The sequence below is a fragment of the Lampris incognitus genome, chromosome 18, assembly GCF_029633865.1.
Source record: "Lampris incognitus isolate fLamInc1 chromosome 18, fLamInc1.hap2, whole genome shotgun sequence".
Taxonomy (NCBI): Eukaryota; Metazoa; Chordata; class Actinopteri; order Lampriformes; family Lampridae; genus Lampris; species Lampris incognitus.
In genome coordinates, this window is record NC_079228.1 from 14362121 (window position 1) to 14387631 (window position 25511).

At 48.0% G+C, this 25511-nt stretch overlaps 2 protein-coding genes across 2 annotated transcripts in view; one reads left to right on the top strand and one right to left on the bottom strand.

The window, feature by feature from the left end:
* The first annotated feature begins 266 nt into the window (after window positions 1-266).
* Window positions 267-14607, top strand: crtap (cartilage associated protein). Its single transcript, XM_056298462.1, has 7 exons — window positions 267-856; window positions 5176-5325; window positions 6096-6267; window positions 12441-12569; window positions 12891-13036; window positions 13585-13668; window positions 14187-14607. Exons 1-7 carry the CDS (start codon window positions 395-397, stop codon window positions 14232-14234), a joined length of 1191 nt encoding a protein of 396 aa, XP_056154437.1. The 5' UTR covers window positions 267-394; the 3' UTR covers window positions 14235-14607.
* Window positions 14608-23244: 8637 nt separating this feature from the next.
* The window catches only part of susd5 (sushi domain containing 5), a 23493-nt gene continuing 21226 nt past the window's right edge, over window positions 23245-25511 (bottom strand). Inside the window, exon 6 of the mRNA XM_056297970.1 lies at window positions 23245-25343. Coding sequence (XP_056153945.1) covers window positions 23314-25343 — 2030 coding nt within the window. The 3' untranslated portion in view covers window positions 23245-23313. The remainder of the gene's footprint in view (window positions 25344-25511) is intronic.

The window sequence follows — 25511 nt, forward strand, 5'->3', positions numbered from 1 at the left end:
GTGGCTGAAAATCCCCCCCAACACATTTGAACCCAGTTGAGACAAATCTGAGCGTGACCCACTTGCGCGCCTGTGTGATGGCGAGGGATTTCAGTAAGAATAGCAGCAGTGATTTAAACGGGAGGACCGGCCCCCAGCTACCCCCTCCCACCCCCACCCCGCCTGGCCGGACCCCTTGTGACCGCGGGTGTGTGTGTATATGTGTGTGTATATGTGTGTGTATATGTGCGTGCGCGTGTGCGTGTGCGTGGGGTGGGGGGGGGGGGTCGGGCACACTCCGTGTCCGGATAGCCTACGTGGTTGAGTTGAGGCGGTCCTAAACGACCCACGCACGAAGTACGACGCAGAGGAAGAAGAAGAAAACTTAAAGAAGAAGAAGAAGAAGAAGACGACGATGGCATCCATCGCCGTCTCTGCGCTCGTCTCCGTGGTGTTGTTCGCCGTTTGGTCCGGCGGAGTCCGCTGCCAGTACGAGAAATACAGTTTCAGGAGTTTCCCGCGACACGAGCTGATGCCCCTGGACTCGGCGTACAAGTACGCGTTGGACCAGTACACCGGCGAGAAGTGGAAGGAGACGGTGGAGTACCTGGAGGTGTCCCTGCGGCTCTACCGCTTGCTGCGGGACAGCGAGGCCTTCTGCAACCTCAACTGCAGCTCTCTGAGGCTGGACGACGAGGACAAGTTCGCCGAGTTCCCCGAGCTGAGGGCCTTCGGCAACGTCATGAAGAGGGCCCAGTGTCTGAAGCGCTGCAAGCAGGGGCTGCCGGCGTTCAGGCAGACCATGCCCAGCCGGGACACCGTGGAGGAGTTCGAGAGGAGAGAGCCCTACAGATACCTGCAGTACGCCTACTTCAAAGTGAGCCTCACACGCGATCAAGTGTCGTCTGTCATTCATGTCTCTCATAGATAGCGTAGGACATTTAACCCCTTTTTTTTCTTGGTCATGCTGCACCGTAAAAACCTGAGTGTTAATTGAGAGCGTGCAAGAGGATCCTTTTGGGTCCATTTTTACACTCTCGTAGTTAAATTAACACTCAGGAAGTTAAATTAACACTCAGGAATTTACCGTGTAGAGGGATTATTTTTACCCTAATGTGGTTGTGTGGTTACCGTCATGACGTGTGTGTGTGTGTTCTTCAGCTATATTTTTGAGGACCATTTTGAGTTTTAAGAATGGGGGCAGTTTTTGCAGTCGGGAGATTTTGGCCGGTCCTCACTTAAAAGGGTCTATTTTAGGGTTAGGACTTGGGTTTAGGGTTACGGTTAGAATTAGGATTGGGTTGAGGTTAAGCTTGTAGTTCTGATGGTTAAAACAGTGTGCATTTTAACTTCTGGAGTGATTCTGAATTGCTGGTTCGTCTAGAACAGAGTAAGTATCATCTTTCTTGCTTAACAAGTTGCTATTAGTCTTATTCCAGCTGCTTGAGTAGTAGTCCTTTTCTCTATATACATCTGCTGCTGGTTCCTAGTGGGAACTAGTGGGATCTTATTCTAGCTGTAGCTCTTTTTTTCACCTAGTGTGTCCTTAAATATTTCTTGTTGCCTAGCTGTTTTGACTTAGCTATCATTTTAGCTTATAAATATATTCCTTGGTAACTTGCTGTTTGCAGTTAATTGTATTGTGTGAGGTTTGATAGAATTTTACGAAAGTGACCAGTTTCTGGGCAATAGGCATATTTTCAGTGTACCTCTTTGGCCAATTGAGCGTTAAGTGGCCAGGGTGTGGCCTGCACTCCTGGCAGACAATTAGCAATCAGTGTTCTTTAAATCACTGCTGCTACTTGGCGTCAGGCAAACAAGCCGAGGGCAAACAGGTCTAGGTTGAACGAAGGGTAGAGTGAACAAAGGCAAGTGCGACTTTTTCAAGCCAAGACTTCGTCAAGCAAGGACTGCTCTTTTTAGATCCGGTCAGTCATCTGTATCTTGTGTACCTTGTATAGACTATGTGTTTCCTTCACATTCCTGTCCTTTCCCCTTCCCGGGGCTGGCATAGACGTTGGGTCACTCCTATGCGCTGTGACCCTACCAATCTCATCTATCCCACTCTCCACTTACGTTGAGCAAGTGGTGACGGGAGGGCTCTAGAATTGCCAGTCTGCGGTACCGAAAGCTGCGTTTATCTCAGGCTACGCGTCCTTGCTCTCCCTCAACTTTCTTGGGCTAACTGAGACCTGGATCATGCCAGAAAACACTACCACACCCGCCGCTCTGTCTGATGTGTACTCTTTTTCTCACACTCCCAGATCTGGGAAGCGGGGTGGTGGTACCAGCCTGCTAATCTCCCTGAAATGGAAATACTCTCTTGTTTCCATTCCAAAATTTTCTCCGCCCTCTTTTGAATTTCATGCTGTTACTGTCTCTTATCCAGTCAAATTCACCATTGTGGTTGTGTACCGTCCACCAGGCCCCAGGTGAGTTTCTGGAGGAGCTTGACACACTTGTCTCGCACTTCCCTGTTGATGACTCTGCACTTATCCTTCTCGGTGACTTCACCATCTACACTGACAAGCTAGATCTTCTTCTCGCTTCCCTCTCCTCCTTTGACCTTCACTTCTCACCCTCTTCTCCTACCCACAAGGCCGACAACCAGCTGGACCTTGTCTTTACTAGACACTGTCCTATTTCCAATCTCTCTGTTACTCCCCTCCAGCTCTCTGACTACTATTTCATGTCCTACTCTCTCTCCCTCTCTTAACCCCCCTACCCATATGGTTTCCACCCATAGACACCTCCGCTCTCTCTCTGCCACTGATCTTTCTTCCTCTATCCTCCCTACACCTGAATCTTTCTCTCTCCTACCCCCTGACACTGCTACTGATCTTCTTCTCTCTACCCTTTCCTCTTCTCTGGACAATCTCTGTCCCCTCACCTCCAGGCCTGCACGCCCAACTCCACCTGCCCCTTGGCTGTCCGACTCAGTATTGTACTGACAGACGGAGCCTAAGAGTGGCAGAGCGCAAATGGAGAAAAGGCAAATTCCCAGAGGACCTTCTCAACTTCCAATCTCTTCTTTCCACTTTTCCTCCTCCCTTTCTGCTGATAAAGCTGTCTTCTACCACTCTAAAATCTTATCCTCTAATCCCAAGAAACTCTTTGAAACCTTCTTTACACTTCTTCAACCCCCACCTCCTCCTCCTACTTCCTCCCTTCTCCCTGATGACTTTGCTAACTTCTTTGACAAGAAGGTAAACGACATCAGAGCCTCCTTTTCTCACCACCCGGTTAGTGCTGCTTGCACTATCCCTCCCTCACCTCTCCATGTCCCACCCTATCCCACCTCACTCCCCTAACGAGGTCCTCAACCTCATCACATCCAGTCGCCCCACCACATGCTCCTTGACCCCGTCCCCTCCCCTCTTCTTCAGTCTATAGCACCTGAACTCCTTCCCTTTCTAACTCACCTCATCAACACCTCCCTCCAGGCAGGATGCTTTCCATCTGCCTTCAAGACTGCTAGAGTCCCCCCCCCCCTTCTCAAGAAACCATCACTTAACCCCTCTGACGTCAAAAACTACAGACTGGTTTCCCTTCTACCCTTTCTATCCAAAATTTTCGAACGTGCTGTCTTTAACCAACTTTCTTTGTACCTCCACCAGAACAACCTCCTGGACCCCACCCAGTCTGGGTTCAAGGTGGGTCACTCGACAGAGACGGCCTTCCTTGCAGTGACAGAATCGCTGCACTCTGCGAGAGCAAACTCTCTCTCCTCTGTCCTGATACTCCTGGACCTGTCAGCTGCGTTCGACACATTGAACCACCAGATCCTCCTCTCTACCCTCGAGGAGCTGGGTGTCACAGGCTCTGCACTCTCAATGTTTGCATCCTACCTGACAGGTCGTTCCTACCAGGTGACATGGAGGGGATCTGTGTCGGCGCCTCGCAGGCTGACTACAGGCGTTCCACAGGGTCCAGTTCTCGGTCCTCTCCTTTTCTCCCTGTACACGACATCCCTGGGTTCTGTTATTCGCTCGCATGACTTCTCTTACCATTGTTATGCCGATGACACCCAGCTGATCTTGTCCTTCCCTCCCTCTGACACACAAGTAGAGACACACATTGCTGCGTGCGTGACTGACATCTCGGAGTGGATGGCGACACACCACCTGAAGCTCAATCTGGACAAGACAGAGCTGATGTTCCTCCCGGGGAAAGGTTGCCTGCACCGAGACCTGGCCATCACCATTGACAACACTGTGGTGACGCCAACTCGGACTGCGAGGAATCTGGGTGTGATCCTGGATGACCAACTGTCGTTTGCTGCAAACATTGTATCAGTTGCTCACTCCTGCAGCTTTCTCCTCTATAACATCAGGAGGATTTGCCCATTCCTCACCGACAAGACGGCACAGGTGCTCATCCAGGCTCTGGTCATCTCCCGGCTGGACTACGGCAACTCCCTCCTTGCTGGTGCGTCGGCCATCAGACCTCTGGAACTTGTTCAGAAAGCTGCAGCTCATCTGGTGTTCAACCACCCTAACTTCTCCCACACAACTCCCCTTCTCATGTCCCTACACTGGCTCCCAGTAGATGTTCGCATCCAGTTTAAGACTCTAGTGCTAGCCTACAGGGCAATGAAAGGAACAGCTCCTTCCTATCTCCAGGCCATAGTCAAGCCCTACACCCCCGCCCGACCACTTCGCTCTGCTGCCTCGGGACGCCTGGTTGCCCCATCGCTCAGAGGCCCCTGCTGCCAATTGACCTGGTCACGGCTCTTTTCAGCAGAGTCGCTGCCCATCTTTTGGCACGGGTTGAAAACTCACCTCTTTCAAGAACTACTACCCTGTTACTTGTTTTTAGCACTTATTGTATTCACTCATTTAGAAAAAGGAAAAAAAAATCTCTTTCTCGCGCTTTTACTTTAGCGCTGGTTTTGCTCTTAGATGCTTGTTTAGATGCACTGATGACTAGTAGTTCCCCTGATTTCCTACGTTAAATGCAATTGTTGTAAGTCGCTTTGGATAATAGCGTCGGCTAAATTACTGTAATGTTAAAAGTTAGAGGCTAGGGAATGAATGTAGTCAATGAGAGTCCTCAACAATTACAGAAAAACAAATGTGTGTGGGGGGGGGGGGATAAGCGGTGTCCTCAGGATGCCACCATTATGGGGGAATCGTCTCTGTTTCAGCATTGATGAGTAAAAAACATTTTTGACTGGGTTGATGTTCTGTCTCTCAGTCTGACAACCTGGCCAAGGCGGTGTCAGCAGCCCACACCTTCCTGCTGAAGCACCCGGATGATGAGATGATGCAGAGGAACATGGCCTACTATAAAAGTCTTCCTGGGGCTGAGGAACATCTCAAAGACCTGGAGACCAAATCCTATGAGGTATCCCACACCACTCCTCAGCACACGCGCGCACACACACTCGCACGTTAATACACAAATTTGGGTTAAAGTCAGACCACCTAAGCTTTTTAAAGCTGTGATTTAAGAATAACACATATAGTAGGGAAGACTGTATGTACACATTACACACACATGTGTATATACATTTCCATTTGTGCATGCACACACAGTCACACAGAAGCCACTCTGTTAATGGATCAGTGGGTGTGGTGGGGTTTTGCAGCCTGCAGTGGAAAACCTTAACCTCCAGGCATCTTAATAACAGAGTAGAAACAGAAATATTAAGAAAGTCTTTATTTATACACCAGAGATGCACAGAATTAAAACACTGTTAGACAAGAAGATGTCTCTCAACCATGTAATGCTGCTGTAACGGCTCTAATAACAATAAAATTACACTATTGAATCCTATTTTTACCTAAGATTAACACCAAATAATGTTTGAAAGGGGCTTCTCCTTCTTGTTTCCATTGTTTTGCAACTTTGGTGTATTTTCTGACATTTTCGTGTCATCCACTGCACGTTGTCCATCATGGGAGACAGATCCCTCCCTCTTTTGCTCTCCTTGAGGCTTCTTCCTGTTTTTTCTCCCTGTTAAAGGGGTTTTTTTTTTTTTTTTTAGGGTGTCGTTCCTTATCCGGTGCGAGGGTCTAAGTACAGGATGTTGTGCTGCTGTAAAGCCCCTTCAGGCAAATCTGTGATATTGGGCTATACAAATAAAACTGACTTGACTTGACCTTGTGTTGCAGACCTTGTTTGTCCGTGCCGTGCGGGCGTATAACGGTGATAACTACCGTACCTCGGTGTCGGACATGGAGCTGGCGCTGCGTGACTTCTTCAAGGTGTATGACGAGTGTCTGGCGGCCTCGGAAGGAGCCAGGGAGATCAGAGACTTCAAAGACTTTTACCCCTCCATAGCAGGTCTGTCTGTCCCCATGTCTTCATCCAACCATCACTCCCGCTTTTCTTTTTCTTCTTCTTTTTTTTTTTTTGTACTTGGCCAATTACCCCACTCTTCCGAGCTGTCCTGGATACTGCTCCACCCCTTCTGCCGATCTGGGGAGGGCTGCAGACTACCACATGCCTCCTCCGATACATGGGGAGTCGCCAGCGGCTTCTTTCACCTGACAGTGAGGAATTTTGCCAGGGGGACGTAGCACGTGGCAGGATCACACTCTTCCCCCTCCACCCCGAACAGGCACTGACCGACCAGAGGAAGCGCTAGTTCAGTGACCAGGACGCATACCCACACCCAGCTTCCCACCCGCAGACACGGCCAATTGGGTCTGTAGGGACGTCCGACCAATCCGGAGGTAACATGGGGATTCGAACCGGTGATCCCCGTGTTGGTAGGCAACAGAATAGACCGCCATGCCACCTGGATGCCCCAATTCCTGCTTTTCTTTGTACGCCGCAGTTCATCTGTCTCTTCTGCACCCTTTGTCCTTTCCCCGCCACTGTCTTCCTCTTTTCTTTCATCTCCCTATCCTCATCCTCTTTGTGCTCCTTATTTCTGCACCTCCTCTGTGACATACTGCCATCTGGCAGTCACCAATAGTCTGTTTGTCCATGAGAAAGAACTGCATGTAAGTGTCTCTCTCTCTCTTGAGCGGAAGTGAGTGGAACTGCGAGTGAGTGAATGGAGTGATAGTGTTTTTTGCTTCAGTGTGAGCGAAAATTCTATGCTTTCTCTTTATCTTTCTTTTCTGTGTTTATTTTTGCGTTTAGTTTGTTGTTAGGTGGTGGTTGTTAATTTTTTTTGGGTATAGTTTGGTAGTGTGGTTGGCAGCCGGGCACTATGCCCGTTGTCAGTAGTAGTGTGGAGCTGGAGAAGCTGACACGCCGATGTGCGGTTAAAATATGACCGAGTGTCGGCTGTTCAGTGGAGGAGGCCAGCTGTGCTGTCGGAGAGGTTGTCGGCTTTGAAAGTGTGAAGTCTGCTTCACGAATGAACAGTTATTGTCATTTTCCTAGATGACGTGGCCAGAGTTGAAAAAGTTGTCGAAAATGGCGTAGTGATTCACGATTCTTTCACCCCTGTTTTCCCGTTGGTGAACCTGGCTAAAAAGATAACTATTTCAAACGCACCTCCGTTTATCAAAAATGAAGTGTTGGCCATGGAGCTGTCACATTTCAGGCAGCTGGTGTCCCCCGTTAAATTAGTTCTGCTGGGGTCCAAGTCGCCAAAACTAAGACGCGTTGTGTGTCACAGAAGACAGGTCTTCATGATCCTCAAGGACAGCACGGGTGACTTAAACCTGACTTTCACTTTCAAAGTGGACGGTTTTAGTTATTTGTTTGCCACCTCTGAGACGATGAAATGCTTCGGTTGCGGTGCAGAAGGACATTTGGTTCGGTCTTGCCCTGAGGCCGGAGAGCAGACCAGCTCGAGCCCGCCTGAGGCACTGCAGCCTGAAGCTGAGTCTGACTCGCCCGGTGCACAGCAGTCTGCAGAGAAAGTAGAGGAGACCAAGGCAGACATGCAGGACAGGGAGCAGACTGAGAAACAGGACCAAGCTAAGAGTGGAAATGATGCCGATAATGCCCAGACCAGAGAGAAACCAGTAAAATGTAAGCTGACAGAGGAAAAGAAATGTGACAAAGATAAAACGAACTGCGGTCAAAGTGTGGAAAGTGCAGTCAGTGAAGAACCGATAAATGAAAACATGTCTATGGAGGAGAATGGTCTAAAAGCTAAATGTTGTAAAAGGAAAATATCTGACAAAGAGCAGGGTGGTGGCAAGGCCAAGAAAGTGTTGGATGATTCATCGGATGAGGAATGTAAGTGGACACCGTCATAAGAGGATGAAACTATTTTTTTTATCCCCTTGAGAAAATAAACAAGATTTTAACTGAAACTAAAGGGCAAAGGGCGGTTAAAACCGAAAAGTTCTTCCTCAATTTGAGATCTTTTGTCAGGTCTGTGGCACGGCTGAGGAAGGAAGAGGGGGCTTTCAGTGACCAAGAGATTTACCGGCTCAAGAAAATTACAAGAAAAGTCAAAGCACAATTGATGATGATTAAGACAAAATGGGTTCTCCATATATTGTATGTGTTTTTCTTGTTGCAGAGACAACTTCTTTCCCTTTCATGGCTGAATTGAAAATAGGGTCTTTAAATATAAATGGAGCAAGGAGTGACGTAAAAAGAGCTTCTCTTTTCGGATTGGTAGAAATGAAAGGGTTGGATGTGGTCTTTATACAAGAAACTCAGTGACGCCGTGACTGGAAGAAGGAGAGTGGCCTGGGGAGGTCATCTTAAGCCACAAATTAACTAACAGTGGTGTAGTTGGTGTGCTATTCTCAGAGTTTTAGTCCCTCTTCTTCTGAGGTAAAAGAAATAGTGTGTGGTCATATTCTAAAAGTCATGGAACAATATGAAGGTGCAAAAATATTTTTTGTGAATGTTTATGCCCCAGTTTCAGACATTGAGAGAATGGGACTGCTGAACATCTTATGTGATGTAATTCACAACTGTAGTGTTTTTTTTTTTCTGGGAGGCGATTTCAGTTGTACAGAAAATGCCAAACTAGACAGGAACCATCTAGAGCCTCATCCCGCTTCTACTGCCAAACTTAAGCGGTTGATTGAAACCCATGGTCTACAAGATGTTTGGAGAGGTTTTAACAGGAATGACAGGCAGTATACCTGGAGTCACTCCAAGGACAGTTTGTTATCTCTGGCCAGACTTGATCGTTTTTATTGTTTTAAACATAATTTTGGTATCTTTAAATCAAGTCAAATAATTCCTGTTGGTTTTTCTGACCATTTTCTTGTTCGGTGCTCTTTTTTCATTCAGAATGTTAAGGTACAGAGTGCATATTGGCATTTTGATACTGGTCTTTTGCAAGATAGATCTTTCAGAGAGGCTTTTGAATTTCTATGGGCTTTACATAGAAAAAGCAAAACCACTTTTTCTTCAGTACAGCAATGGTGGGATATAGGAAAGAGCAAAATAAGACAATTATGTCAGCAGTATACTCGCAATGTCACTAAGCACATTACCAGATCTCTTAAAGAACTGGAGATTGAAGTAGTAGAATTACAGAGTTTAGTGGATTCTACAGGAAATCAAGGGCATATTGAAGCCCTTCGAGCTAAAAATGCTGCCTTAGCCAACCTGTTGGGCACAACAGCACAGGGAGCTCTGGTCCATTCACGTTTCATGAATGTGTCTCAAATGGATGCCCCATCACAGTTTTGTTTTTGTTTGGAGCGAAGGAATGGTCAGAGGAAGATCATTAATTCCTTACGCTCTGAAGATGGAACCACGATAACGGGAACCCCTGAGAGCCACAGATATGCCACCCCCTTCTACTATGGGACACCTCCTTCTACAATGATCTGTTTAAAAGTGAATTTGTGGAGGATTCAGAGTTGACTAGTTCTTTTTATGCCGGGCTACCTCAGGTGGATGGTGATACCAATGCGGTGTTGGATGCAGAACTGTCTCTGAATGAACTGTATACTGCTCTCATGAGCCTGGGCGATGGAAAAGCACCTGGCATTGATGGACTGCCCATTGAATTTTATAAGTCCTTTTGGTCTGTGATCGGTAAAGATCTGCTGGAGGTGCTTCAGGACAGTTTGTGCAGAGGACAACTACCGCTGAGCTGTAGAAGGGCAGTTATCACATTGCTGCCAAAAAAGGGAGATCTACAAGACCTGAAGAACTAGAGACCTGTATCTCTGCTGTGTGGGGACTGTAAAATCCTCTCTAAAGTTTTAGCCTCTAGACTTAGAGAGGTGATGATTAAGGCCATTCATGTTGACCAGACTTACTGTGTGCACGGCAGATTAATAAGTGACAATATCTTCCTAATTGAGCATGTTTTGGAACTCTCTGGCTCATTGGGTGTAGACACTGGTCTCATTTCCATAGACCAGGAAAAGGCTTTTGACCGGGTTGAACACAAGTACCTGTGGCAGACGCTAAATGCTTTTGGGTTCAGCCCAGGTTTCATAGCCAAGATCCAGATACTGTACCGTGACATTGTGAGTATACTAAAAATTAATGGTGGTTTGGCTGCACCTTTTTTGGTACAGAGGGGAGTACGTCAAGGATGCATACTTTCTGGAATGCTGTACTCCCTTTCCATCGAGTCTTTTCTTCACAAACTCAGAAAAGAACTCTCGGGTGTTTTTTCCCCAGGTTGTCCTTCACCTGTAAAAATCTCAGCATACGTAGATGATGTTATGGTAATGATTAACAAACCGAGAGATATTGATACCTTGGAGGGGACTGTAGATCTTTTCAGTAGTATTTCGTCTGCTATGGTAAACTGGGAAAAAAGTGAAGCTGTGACGGTTGGGAAAAGGCCACTAGACAGTTTAGTTCTACCGGGAGGGCTAACTTGGGGGAAAAGGGAAGGATAAAGTACTTGGGAGTTTTTTTGGGTGAAGAATCTGTGTTGGAAAAGAACTGGGGGAACATTTTAGAAAAAATAGAAGGCCGGCTTAAAAAATGGAAGTTGCTCTTGCCAAGCATGTCTTACAGAGGGAGGACACTTGTATCAACAATCTAGTGTCTTCCTCATTATGGCACAAATTAGTTTGGGTTGATCCCCCTCCAAATTTACTTTCAAGAATTCAAGCTGTTCTAGTTGATTTTTTTGGGGGGGGGATAAATTACATTGGATTCCCCAGGCTGTCCTTTTTCTCCCAAAGGAGGGAGGAGGACAAGGACTTGTACATTTGGCCAGTAGAGGTGCTGCGTGCCGCCTTCAATTTATCCAGAGACTGCTTTATGGCCCAAAAGACTTGGTGTGGAGACCACTGGGACGCACCGTTTTGCAGAAGTTTGGTGGTTTGGGACTGCACGACTCACTGTTCCTCATGGATCTAAAGACTCTGAAGTTCCAAACCCTGCCACCTTTCTACCGTGAAGTCTTCACAGTGTAGAAGATGGTGGTGAAAGAGAGGACGGTGCAAAGTGACTCCCTGTACAGGTTGTTGAGGGAACCTGTGGTGCATGGAGGACGTCTGAACACACCCTGCTGGGCAGGATCGGCAGTGACAGCAGTGTTTTGCAGAGCAGGTTTTCTAACCCTTGAATCGGTGGCGAACACTGCTGGACCTGACTTGAGCAATGCAGCTGGTCTGGGAGTGCATTCTGTGAGGATCATCAACAAGCTGCTTGAACACTGGAGACGCTGTCTGTCGGGACATGGATCCCTCCTGTTGCATGAGTACAGCAATGGTTTGATCACGCCTCATACAGATGATCCTTTTCCTTGTTTAAGTATTCGTCCCAGTTTCGATGATTGTTCAGGTTCTTTTTTTAGATGAAAAAAGGAGTACGTTTCTAAATTTAGAAGAGGTAAAGGGCAAATTACTGTATGGAACGATGGTTAAATGTCCAAACAAGGGTAAACTACACAATCGTGTCGACACACCTTGGCGAAGTCATCTGGGCTTGGGAGTTGATGTCAGACCTGCTTGGAGGGGTTTATACAAACCACCATTAACAAAGAAGGCTGCTGACTTACAGTGGAGAATTGTGCATGGGCTAGTAGCAGTTAAGGCTTTTCTTTCTGTTATTGGTCAGGGTGTGAGTGATAAATGTCTTTTTGCTCTTACAAAGAAACTGTTTTCCATGTTAGCTGGAGTGTGTGCGCCTGGCACCACTGTTCATGTTGTTGGAGGGTTTATTCACTAAGGTAGGGCAGGTTTTCTCCAAGCACATGTTCATTCTGGGGTTTAAATATAAACAAACTGTAAAAGAAAAATGTCAACTGATGAATTTCATCCTGGGACAAGCAAAAATTGCCATATATGTAAGCAGAAAGAGGAAGATGGACAACTCGGTAGACACCGATGTAAAGCTGCTGTTTACTAGGATGGTAAAAGCCAGGATGATGATCGACTTCAACTATTACAGGGAAATGAAAGATACCCAGTAACTCTGCTATCTGGGCTCATGGGGATGTGTTGTGCTCAGTAAAACACAACCAACTTGTTTTTTTTTCTGGAGAATTGATGTGATTTTATTTTTAAATATTTATTCATTTGCTTGTGGTTTGAATATGATGGTATTTTTTTAAAATATAAGTTACTTTTTAAAAATCAAATCTCTCTGTTTGTGTTTCTCTGCAGATCACTACATCGAGGTCTTAGAGAGGAAGGTGAGGTGTGAGAGCGAGCTGACGCCTGTCGTAGGAGGCTATGTCGTGGAGAAATTTGTTGCAACCATGTACCACTACCTGCAGTTTGCCTATTACAAATGTAAGAAGCATGCTATAATGGTTTCATTGAGACACTTGTATGAACACCCTTCTGCACCTAAATGGGTTTTTTTTTTCCCTAAGTAACGGCATAAAGCACTTTCTTCGCTTCTGATGTGGCTATTCAAGATCCTCTGCTATAGACAATACGGATGCGGGAGACATGTTATAGCAAACCCTAGTGAATACTCAAAACTATAGAGGCTGCAGCTTCTGCCTTGTAGCATAGGTGTGTTCTAACTGCCGTGTTACCAGCTTGGAAGCAGTGCTAATTTTGCTGTAATTTGTAACGTCAATCAATGTGTGGTTGTGTTGCTGTCAGTGAACGACCTGAAGAACGCAGTGCCGTGCGTGGCGAGCTACATGCTGTTTGACCCCAATGATGAGGTGATGAAAAACAACGTGGTATATTACCAGTTCCACAGAGACAAATGGGCGCTGACAGATGAGGACTTCCTCCCCAGATCGGTGAGAGACAATAATCATCACATCAACACACGCAGAAACAGACACACACACATTGCTTCCGGGTAGCGTAGTGGTCTATTCCGATGCCCGCCAACATGGGGATCGCCGGTTCGAATCCCTGTGTTACCTCCAGCTTGGTCGGGTGTCCTTACAGACACAATTGGCTGTCAGCAGGCGGGAAGCCGGATGTGGGTATGTGTCCTAGTCGCTGCGCCTGTGCAGGGGGGAGGGGGAACTGGAGGGAATAACGTGATCCTCCCACGCGCTACATCCCCCTGGTGAAGCTCCTCACTGGCAAGTTAAAAGAAGCAGCTGGCAACTCCGTGGAAGGGGTGGAGCAGTGACCGGGACAGCTCGGAAGAGTGGGTAATTGGCCGGATACAGTTGGGAAGAAATCCAAGAAGGAAAAAAAAAAAAAGAAACGCACACTTTTCATTTAAGTGGCTTTGTTCCGCTCTCACGTGATGAGGACACAAACCACAAGTCTCTCTTTGTGTGGCGTATGTGTGTTTTGTGTGTGTGTGCGTGTGCGTGCGTACTTGCTACAGGAGGCTTTGCGGTACTACAATCAAACCACCATGCAGTTACAAATGCTGGAGTTCTCCAGGCAGCATCTGGTGAGCGACGACGAGGTACGTGCCTTTGTCTACACATGTCCAGTGTGTACTTACTGTGTGTGTGTGTGTGTGTCTGTGTGAGAGACAGGTCCGATCTCAGACCTCATGTGAAGCTGTCGCATAATTCGTTTTCATTTCATGATTTTTCAAAACTATGTAGAAAAAAAACCCCTTATTCTGGTCAGGTGACTTCCTGCGGTACAATGTAGCGCCTGTTTGTGTGACTGCTGTACCATGGCTGGCCACGGGGGGGCGGCACGACATCAACGTTATGCTGAGCCATGGTTAATGACGCAGCACAAGAACCGTGGCCATCAGAGCAGCCGCACATAAACCGAGGGGTGCACGGGGGGAGGGGGGGGGGGAGAAATTACATTGTTTAATCTCTTCAGTGAGCAGATAAGGGAACGCACTGCTGTCGGAGCGAGCGGGAGGAAATAGGCTCACGGGGAGCGAATGTCAAGCTGTAAGCAGCTCTAATTTTATTTTATTTGATTGTGTGTGTCTGTTTTTGTCTGTGTGTGTGTTTGCAGGGGGAGGTGGTGGAGTTTCTAGATGAGATCCTGGATGAGGGTGAATAACAAATACTGGACACAGTCCCCTAACACTGAAAAACAACACCAACATCTTTGGTATTTATTGGTCAGTTTAAGAAGAGGCTCTGATTGGTCACTGTTAGTGCTGTTTCTACCCACGGTTCGACAACCTGATTTTTTTATTTTTTTTATTTTTTTAATGCGTCCAGATTTTGTGCACTAAACACACAATACAGTGGTACAGAGATACAGTAATGGATGACCCCAAGTGGTGGAGGTGCTGTTTTTTTTACTCACTGTTTTGTGTCTTCATCCGCCCCCACTGTGAACTGTTTGTGTTTTTAAATCAAACTGTTAGTTGTGGTAAAACAAGAGTGTGTGTGTTCCTTTTTTTTTAAAATAAAATAAAAAATCAATTGTTGAACTTCAGATCTCCCTGAATAATCATTGACGTGTTATTGGACTGCTGATGTTTCTCTGGACATGGCTCAGTAGGAATAAAAATCCCCCCCGTTTTGTCCCTGGTTTTCTCTAGCAGTCCCATGGGACGATGGACGCAGGGGGTCTGTCTGATGAAACCTGGTGGGGCTGGTGCTGAGCACAGAGGCAGAGCCAGAGAAAACACTGAGCCGTTTAATAATGTTTGAACATTGAGTCTCTGTGCAGTTTGTCACACGGCGGTGTTAAAAAACCCGCAGGAGAACATTCTCTCTGTCACGCTGTCTCTCTTCCTCTCTCTCTTCCCTACACTCTGAAGCTCGCTCTCTCTCTCTCTCGTCTGCCTTTAACATCGCTTTCTTTGCTTCCTCTTTCTGCCACCACCAAGTACTTTGTTTGCAGGACCTCTGTCTCTTCCTTTTTCACAATCAGTGTTTTTTGAGGCGGTTATCTAACAGTGGGTGATAGGCGAGGCGGTCACAGGTCAAAGTCACTCCTTCAGATGTCATTACACTTGGTCACACAAGGCTTATTGACATTTGCACCTGCAATGGATGCTGAACATTAAGAAAGAAGACACAAATTGAAAGGTTCCCAAGTTAACGTAGCACACTGTGATGAAGGACTTGTTCATTGCATATTATAGTTGTTTACTCACTCAGGCCATGGAGACCTACACAATACTAGATGACAGATCAGAGCAGACCATACTCCTTCCAGCTATTGCTAAGGAGCTAAAACTTCAAGGTGAGCCAGAGCACCTTGCCTTGAGGACTGTGCACCAGGATCTCAGAGTTCTGCATGGTACGTCCATCTCCTTTTCCATTTCTCCTGCCAGTCACTCTCAAAAGACTTTCAAAATCCTGATGGCCTTCACTGCTGATCAGCTGGGACTGGCGGAGCATTCACAACCCGTCAAGATGCTCCAGTGCAAATATAAGCACCTAAAAGGCCTCCCCCTGCAAACACTGGATCGCCTCCATCTCATAGTCCTCATTGGGTCTGACTACACCCATCTAATTACTCCAGTAGGGCCGGTCTGTCTGGGACCCCCTGGAGGATCAGCTGCTGTGAAGACCAGGTTGGGCTGGACCATCCAGGGGTCTGCCAGCAGCTCCAGCCACAGCAGTGTCTGTAAATAGCCATACAGTCACCTTCTGATGAGCTCCATCATGTGGAGAAGCTATGGCAACTGGACGTGTTGCCGTACAGGAGTGAAAAGATGGTGACACGCTCAAGGCAAGACCAAGAAGCAGTGCACCTGCTGGAAACCAGAACCGTGAGGGTGGATGTTGATAGAATACATCATTATGCCACCCCCTTGCTGCGCATGAAGAACATGCCCTGTCCCCGTACCCCCAAGGACGATGTAATGGCAAGTCTGCGGAGCACTGCAAGACGCCTGATGAAAGACTCTTGTAGATTTAAGGCGTTTGTGGGCACCAGAGTCACTGAGGTCCAGGAGCTGACTGAAGCCCAATCCTGGAGGTACGTGGACTCTGCAAACAATCCTGCAGACGACATCACCCATGGGAAGACCCAAAGGGAGCTGGCTGAGAAGAACTGGTGGAGCCGCAGCCCAGCATTCTTGTGCCTGTCGCCTCAGCACTGGCCTACCAAGCCAGAGGCTGAGCCTTTGGATGGCACTGAGCTGTGATAGGCCGCCTTCTGCGGCTCCATCACCACTTCCACACCTAATTGATGCCAGCCAGTTTACATGTTTCAGGGACATGGTAGAGGCTGTTGTGCGGTCATGTCATGGGGCGGTTAGTAACCAGTCCACTCCAGTTGCAAAAGACTATCAGGAAGTCGAAAGAGATCTGCTGAGACAAGCCCAGACAGACTGCTTTGCAGAGGATCTCCAGCACCTGTCAGACAACAAACCTGTACCCTCCACCAGCCATTTGATCACCCTAGTTCCTGAATATGACAACCAACTGAAGCTGATCCGAGTTGGAGGTAGACTGCGTCGTTGTGACCTGCTGGACCCAGAGACCATTCACCCAATAGTCCTGGACCCGGCCCACCAGGTGACCAAACTCATCATTCAGGATGCTGACTGAGATCTCCGTCATCCCGGCTCACAGCGACTCTTCCTAGAACGCCGTCGAAAGTACTGGATCCTCCGTGGAAGAGAGGCTGTAAAGCGGCACCAGCACTCCTGCCCTGATTGTCAGAGATGGTGGGCAAACCCTGTGGTCCCACAGATGGCAGACCTACCCCCTGCTCGTCTGTGGTTGCTGAAACCACCTTTCTTCTCCACAGGTGTGGATTGTTTTGGGCCCTTGATGGTCAAAGTTGGACGGCGCAATGAGAAGTGTTGGGGCATACTATTTAAGTGCCCCACCACCCGCGCTGCCTACATGTATGTCCCGAGTAGTCTGGACCAGGATTCATTCCAGATGGCCCTCTGCCATTTCATCTCCCACAAGGGAAAACCAGCAGAGCTTCTATCGAACCAGGGCACAAATTTCAAAGGAGGTGAGAGGGAGCTCCATGACCCGTTTAAAGCATCAGGCTAAGTTCATATTCAACCCTTCAAGTGCGCCTCCCTTTGGTGGCGTATGGGAGAGGAAAATTAAATCGATAAAAGCTGCCCTGTATGCCATGACCCAGATGCAGACTGTAACAGAAGAAGTTCTGTGCACGGTAAAGGTCGAAGTAGAGGGCATCCTGAACTCAAAGCCCCTGTGGTATGTATCCAGTGACATCGCAGACCCAGTAACACCAAACCTGCTCTTGATGGGGTGGCCTGACCCATCGCTGCCTCAGGTGGTGTACACGGAGTCCGTTAAGCCGTCGTCATTGGAGACACACACAGGTCCTAGCCGACCAATTCTGGAGGAAATTTATCAGACACTACCTTCCAGCCCTGTAGACACGCACCAAGTGGCAGACAGAGACGGCGCCCCTACAACCTGGCGTTGTGGCCATGATCATGGACCCACAGCTCCCGAGGGGACTTTGGCCGATTGGTCGCATCACCAAGGTAATTCCCGGTGCAGATGGGAGGATCAGGGCAGCGGAAATCCGGGTGAACGATAGGAACTACACCCGGCCAGTTGCTCGTCTCGTCCAACTTCCTGCCGTACTTAAGACAGCAGCAGAGATCACCAGTCCCTCCCGAGGTCAGCAAATTTGACTGTGCAAATTTGGGGGCGGCTGTGATGAAGGACTTGTTCATTGCATATTACAGTAGTTTGATAAGGTGGTGGGGATCAGCCGATCAGCGCCCTTGTTATTAGATCAGGTGACGAAGGAAACTCGTGAAGGTGAGATACAATGGGCTATCAGGTTAGGGGCCCGGGTAGCACAGCGGTCTATTCCGTTGCCTACCAACACGGGGGTCGGCGGTTCGAATCCCCGTGTTACCTCCGGCTTGGTCGGGCGTCACTACAGACACAATTAGCCGTGTCTGCGGGTGGGAAGCCGGATGTGAAGAGTAGGGTAATTGGCCAAGTACAACTGGGGAGAAAAGAAGGAGGGGGGGGGTGAGCTATCACAGCGTTTCTCAAACCTCTCCTGGAGGACCACTTGTCCTGCATGTTTTAGATCTCTCCCTGCTCCAACACAGCTGATTTAAATGATCAGTTTTGTTATTAGGCAGCTTTGGGAGCTCATAACGAGTTGGTGATTTGAATGAGCTGTGTTGGAGCAGGGAGAGATCTAAAACATGCAGGACAAGTGGTCCTCCAGGAGAGGTTTGAGAAACGCTGGGCTATCAGGCTCGTGTGAGGAGTTGGAGAATTCGAGAAAGACTTTACAGAGATTCTTTCAAGCCGGAGCTCTTCCCATTCTAAAGTGTGTGTGCGTGCAGCAAATCAACCATACACACCCACCAGTTGTAATCAATGTAAACTACTAATAAGACACATTAGTCCCTAGCTAACGGGTCTGACCTTTTAGCCGGGCGGTTAGTGATGTCGCCTTGTGGTGCACTGCACCCCGTATCGAATCCCGCACCGGGCAAGAAAATAACCGTTTACATTGGTGGCAGCGGTGGGATCCGGAAGTGTGCAGATCCTCAGAAGTCTCTTCGGAGCGCGGGAAGAACAAGCGCGAGGGCGCGCTTCCGGGGAGGGTGACGACTGTAAACTACTAATAAGACACGTTAGTCCCTAGCTAACGGGTCTGACCCTTTAGCCGAGCGGTTAGTGATGTCGCCTTGTGGTGCAGTACACCTCGTATCGAATCCCGCACCGGGCAAGAAAATAACCGGTTACATCAATAAACATCTTTGAAGATAGCGTCCTTGCATTCTTGCCGATGCACCACAGTGGTCACGTATTCCCAACCAGATACAATTACAGTCCGAGTTAGCAAACCTTCATTACACAAACAACGCAGTATAAATGACCAGAAAACGCCATTGACATTGATAACCAGTAAATCACAGGTTAAGGGTTTATTGTGACCAAGAAAACACAAATACAGAACACTGTTAATGGTAACATGGCATGACGAGGAAACGGACGGTGATGGGAATCCTATAGCGTGGGAATGAAAGAAAGTCCAACACGGACAAAGTTTTCTCTCTCTTCTCCTTCAAGTCTTCAGTTTCTCCGTAAAGTCAAGCGCAGTTTTGTTTGAATCTTTACCAAAAGGTGCCGGGGCCTAACTTCATCATCGGTACTTTTGGATGTTTTGTTTTTCACCCCTTGGCCATCAGTCTGTCTGGAAGGTTTTTGTTTTTTTCCCCCCCTAGGATGGCGAAGTCATGCCACGCCCTACTCTGCCTCTTATGTTGACATTACGTAAATCTAACCAATCAAACAAACTAAGGCAACGAGTACTAGCCAATAAGAGGCGGAGTAGGGTGGGTCATGAATTCGCCGTCCTAGGGAGGGAAAAGAATTGCGTCGGGCAGAGCTGATATGAAACCAGATCGTTTGTCACCTAATTATCCACTACGACAGCAGTCTATAACGTCTCCGCCCCATCCAAACACAACGCTGTCTGCCGTTACTGCCAGCACAGCGCCTGTGTGATGACTCGTGCGGAGTCGCGGGCGTTGTGAAAGGCGTGCGAAGACGGTAAGACAGGATGTGCATGAACCGACTGACCCTGTGTGCCGGGGGTGTCGTCTGATATTGGCGTTACAGTGAGTTACGAGCACTCTCTGCAAACCAGATTTGCTACGCACAGAAGAGGAATACAGCTTCATTATTTACAGAAAACACACACTCGCCCCGAAGCTTTTACAGGTATCTTCTACTCCCATGTTTTCGCCTTGTAGGCTATATTTTTTTTGTGGTCAATTCAGTTTAGGTTCTGAAGGCGTTAAGAATTTATTTATTTTTCCACCACACATTACTGTTGAAAGAAATCATTTCAACTTGAGCGAAATCACACAGTGAAAATAATGAGTTGGCCACAACTTGCGTCATCCGGCCAACTCCAACAAACGCAAATGGTTAAAAAAAAAAACAACAACAACAACAGCAAAGTACTGCTTGTGACAAATCTGTACATGGAGAACTGCGAAAATTAGGCTGATCGATGACTGATAACTAGACTTACTCGTACACTGTAGAGTTACTTATCCACCAGCCGACACGCAGTACCAACAACGATTATTACTAAAGCAGTTACTTCTTTAGGCTAACGGCAGAACATTCTGATTACTTTTATAGTCCTCACACACTACTTGAATTACAATATTTAAGACTAGGGCCCTCTTAGAAGGGCTATGCGTGGAAATATTTACATTTACACTGCAGTTTTTTCCTCTATAAATCCTGTTTTGTTGTGTTTATAATTGACGTTCTCAGCAAGTGTTTGGTTCCTGCAGAGAATCCAAGTAAAATGGCAGGAATCTCTGTCTGTCTGTCTGTCTGTCTGTCTGTCTGTCTGCACGCCTGTCCTGCGATTGTCTCGACTACCGGTCATCCGATCGACTTCACACTTGGCGGATGTGTTGCCAAGGGCCCGAGGAAGTGCAGTGTCGAGTGTGAAGTTGGTTAGATGAGCGGTAATGGTGTGTGAGTCACGAATGAGTCGGCTGTATGAACCGGCTCCCATCTGAGAGCCTATTTCTTTCTTTTCTTTTCTTTTCTTTTCTTTCTTATTTTTTTTTGTAAATTAATACAAGACAGAATAATATTGTAGCGAATTTGGAGGGCAACCACAGGAACTGCCGCAGCCGGGACGCGAACCCATATATCCCGCACCGCGGGAGACATCGCTAACCGCTCAACTAAAAGGTCTGACTTGTTAGCCAAGACCTAAGCGAGCCGATTCATCCGTGAGTGTTACACCCCCCTCCTCCAGAAGTGGGATGCGCGCAGACGCGTTTCCCACTTCTGACACCAATGTAGCGAATTCGGGGGACAGCCCGGCCGGACCGTCACAGCCGGGACGCGAACCCGTGGCTCCCGCACCGCGGGCGACTACGTTAACCAGTCGACTAAAGGGTCCGACCCGTTAGCCAACGGCTAACGTGTCTACTTATCCATGCACGTTACACTAGCCCCCTCCTTCGGGAAGCGCGTCCGCGCGCATCCGACTTCTGACACCAATGTAGCGAATTCGGGGGAAACCACAGGAACTGCCGCAGCCGGGACGCGAACCCGGCGCGCGTACGCGCTTCCCGAAGGAGGAGGAGGAGGAGGAGGGGTGTAACGTGTATGGATACGGGTTCGCGTACCGGCTGTGGCGGTACCCGGGCTGCCCCCCGAATTCGCGACAATATTTGATGGTCGCCAAGAACAAAACATAGTTCAATATAAATAAAACGTTCAATACTCATGTGTTATAGTATTTGATGTTTTTACATTGTATAAGGTTTTTATACCAAACATCATGTAATGGTACTCTGGAAATTATAAGGATTAGTATAGTTACACTGAATAATTTAAAGTGATATATGTGCAGACGTACCAATCACAGGTCATTGCTCAATTTGGCTGAATGAAAGCCAGAAATGGTATTAAACGAATAGCCGTTTGGGAGCCAAAAGAGCCGGCTCCTGTTGCTGAGCTGAGCCAAATGATCTCGCTCACTAAAAAGAACCGGAACTCTCATCATTAATGAGCGGTTGTCGAGAAAAATCGAAGGACAACTATACAGAGAGACGGTTCTTCCCGTGGCAACCGGACGAACAGCGCCACTCCGCTATTGCAGCCCACATTGTGGTTGGAGGGGGAATTGCACCCAAACCGCCACTACACTAGTGGAAACGAATTGAAGACGTTTAATCATTCGAACCTGAAGTGATCCAATGGCCATATTTTGAAGCCAAGGCACATTTTTCCCTTGGACTCTCACAGAGAAAATGTCGTGTGACTCGAAGTCCCAGCAAGGCCGCTGGATTGTTTTTCTATTATTCCTGATCTGGATTTTAAACTTGAATTTCCTTACAGTGCTGACGATGCATGAATAAAGAAGAATGTATCTGTCTGTCCACAGCTACAAGTCAGTCTGTGACCATCAGTCTCATACGAGGTTTCCTCTCTGCTTCTGCCTGAGAGCCTGAAACCATTTGATCTGCGTTCTGAATGCCGTCAGCATCCCTCCGTACAGACTCTGCTATGAGCCTTCAAACATGACACACCGCCAACCGGCAGATCACACTGACGTGAGACACACAAACACACACTGTCTTGATCTCTTTTACACACTCACGCACGCACGCACACACGCACACACACACACTTAAAGGAGCTGAGTCAGCAGTCTGTACACCCCACTCTAAATATCTCACCAGACGACTGTCAAAACCAACACAGACCCACAGCACAGGCAGGAAGTTTTAAAATGTCTCTCCTGTCATAACTCCTTAATTTTGCTCCTTTCCCTCCTCAGTCTCCCTCTTCGTCTCCCTGCTTTCTTCATCCGTCTGACAAAAGCCGGGTCGTTCGTGTAAAGGGCTGTCTTCCCAGATGTGCTGTGGCGATCTGAGGTGTCTTAAAAAGCACTGTTCTTACAGGGCGACAAGTGAGAATTAGCGATTCAATTCCTCGATGACACAAAACAACAAAATGAAAACCGCTAACATGAAAACAAGAACAACACAACCAAATCATCAATAAACAGAACAGTCAATAAAGTCAGAATAATAAAAACAAGACAGCGGAACGACACGAACGAATCTTTACCACAATGGCCGAAAGGCTTTGGAGTTTAAAGTCTGAACTGATTTTCAGGCAGAAATTAGCCTATGGGTTAGCCTGCATGGCCACTTCCCTCATTTCTATTTTCCTGGACAAGGGTCTTGTCCAGACAAAACTCCTTTGACCCCTGTCCACCTACATACTACAGACATGGAAAGGGCTGGATAGGTACTTTATAACCAAAATGGGTACAACTCCATACCAGGGATTGGGAGATGAGCTGAAATGAACAGCATCTTGTTTTAAAATAATCTTGAATTTGAGTTCTCATGTTAATAAACTGTTGTCTCCAGTGAGAACTCTTAATCTTCATTTGTAGATTTTGGGATTGTACGAAGAGTGTCTACTGTTGATACCTATCCATAATCTTCAGCTCTGCATCAGTGTCCTTGGCAAGATGAGGTGCTGTACTTTTCTTTCAACCCCTCTCCATTGCATCACTTCTTCCCTCCGCCGCACCCTTCCCCTCCCCACCAAGTGTCTGTGCAGCCCTACAGCATCTATCCCTTACACTCTCCCCCACACCTCATCTCTCTCTCTTTCTCTCGCTCTCTCTCTCTCTCGCTCACTACGTCTTATACCTTCTGCTGCATCTCTATTTGCTGGGCATGTCTGCTCTGACTCTGGCCCTTCCCGTTCATCTCATACATCGAGCTCTTCTGCTGTTGCCGCCGGTAACACCACACTCCTACAATGACAGCGGTGGCAACCGCACACACTGCCACGATGATGGCTGCCACCGTGGGACCACGGCTGGAGGAGGTAGGAGGAGGAGGAGGAGGAGGGCAGTGCTCACCTGTGCAGATCGCCTCCCCCATCTCCCCCATCTCCCCCTCCACCTCGCCTCTTTCCCCAGTCTGCCCAGTCAGATTATGCCTGGTGTGCTCCTCCCTCACCCCTCCGGTTCCAGCGATAATGTCATCATCATGCACTGCTGGGGTGAGGCCATGCTCCAAGAATGGGTTCACTGAAAGTTCTTCTCCCCAGGGATGAGTGGGAACCATAGGGTGCGTTTCATATTCAGGGTGTGAGGGGGAGTAGGAGGGCTCGGGGCTGATGGCAGAAGGGGTGGTGGTGGGAATGAGGCCTGGCCAACCCTCCTCTGCTGCCTCTTGTTGTGAATCAGGCTCCCCGGTGGGGCGCTTAGAGGCCTGTGGGAGGCTGGTGTTAGGGATGGGCCGACTCACCTCCACCTCATTGGGTCTGTCTGTCACAGTGATAGAAAGCCCTTCTTCCCGCCCCTCAGGTCCCACCTCTTCTTCTGTGGAGCCACCTTTGTCCATCTCCTCCGGTGCGACAGGATAGCCATCCAACCAGGTCTCATCTGTAGTGGCTGTGCGATCTCCTCCAGCCACTTCCTTGGTCATGTTCTGAGGTTCCTCTGTGATTGTGGGAAAGACCACGTGCTGGTGACTGTCATCCTCATCATCATAGTGATTGTGACGGTCGTCGTGGCCATCATGATCTTCGTAGCTATTGAGATCATCCTGTTCATGTCCATGGTGCTCATGGTTTTCATAGTGATCCTGTTCAGTGTAATGGTGCTGGTCACCATCGTCTTCATCTCTGCCCACATCAAAATGTCCAATGTCTTCATCAATGCGGTCATCGTGGTCTGGATGTTCTTCAGCGCCATCGGCGCGTTCTTTCTCTTCATCATGGTGGTCTTCAGACATACTGTAGTGGTCATCGTACCTTTCATGGCTGTGATCCTCATCGTAGTTTTCATCTTGGCCCCCATATTCCTTTCGGTTGCCATAGCGAACACGATCACGCTCGTCTTCGTGTTCACCCATGTCATAATGGTCGTCGTGGTTGTCTTGGTCGTCATAGCGCCCGTGCTTGTCCAGGACATCGTGCTGAGCCGGGATGTAATGTTTCACCTGATCGTCAGGGTCGTCTCGATCTTGGTCGTGATGGCGACTGTTGTCTTGGTCTTCCAGCTCTTCGTGGAGGCTGTCATCATAGTCATGGTGGTCATCTCGATCATCACGATGACTGTCGTTATAGACGTCCTGGTCGTGGTGATGGCTGTCATCATGATTAACATGACCATCTAGGTCAAAGGGATGCTGATCCTGACCCTCTTGGCTGCTGTTCTCTTTGCTCTCCTCTGATTGGCCACCTGAGGCTCTGACCCGGTTGTCACCCTCGGGGGGCAGGGCTTTTGCAATTTGGTGGGTGGGAACAGGACGCCCTTCCTCCTGGAAGGCCTCAGAAGGAAACCAGAAGAGGTGTTTCTGGGAAAGCATAGTGACAGGTGCTTCTGTCCAAGAAATCTCCTGCTCTCCAGCCCTTCGCTCTTTGTCACCTCCTTTCCCCTCTACTGACATTTGACTGTACTGCTCCTCATCATCTTGATTCACAGAGAGTTCCCCTCCTCCTGCCTCCCCCTCATGCTGTTTGTCATGATGCTCCTCTTCTTCTCCTATACTAAAGCTGGCCTCCTGCTGCTCGGGACTCCTCTGTTCCTGAAGGTATGCTGCTCCCTGCACCTCCTCATACACCTCACCATGAGCCTCCTGTAGTGTCTCCTCTTTGCTGTGGTCCTCTGGCATACTGTATGTGAATTTATCCTCATAGTCTACATGTGTTTCAGCCTCACCTGTACAAACACAAGAAGGAGCACATATGCTTGGTCAAATAAGGAACAGTACATCAAAACTCTACATGTATATTTGTTGCTGTTGCTGTTGTTGAAAGGGCAGGTTTAAGGTGTGTGTGCAGGTGCCCCCTAAGACACCATTGTATGTTATGTCCCATATCCAAAATC

Coding starts and splice junctions, on each gene's coding strand:
- crtap (XM_056298462.1), top strand. CDS start 395: ATGGCATCCATCGCCGTCTCTGCGCTCGTCTCCGTGGTGTTGTTCGCC. Junction 12,570..12,890: donor GCAGTTTGCCTATTACAAAT/GTAAGAAGCATG, acceptor TGTTGCTGTCAG/TGAACGACCTGAAGAACGCA. Junction 13,669..14,186: donor ATCTGGTGAGCGACGACGAG/GTACGTGCCTTT, acceptor GTGTGTTTGCAG/GGGGAGGTGGTGGAGTTTCT.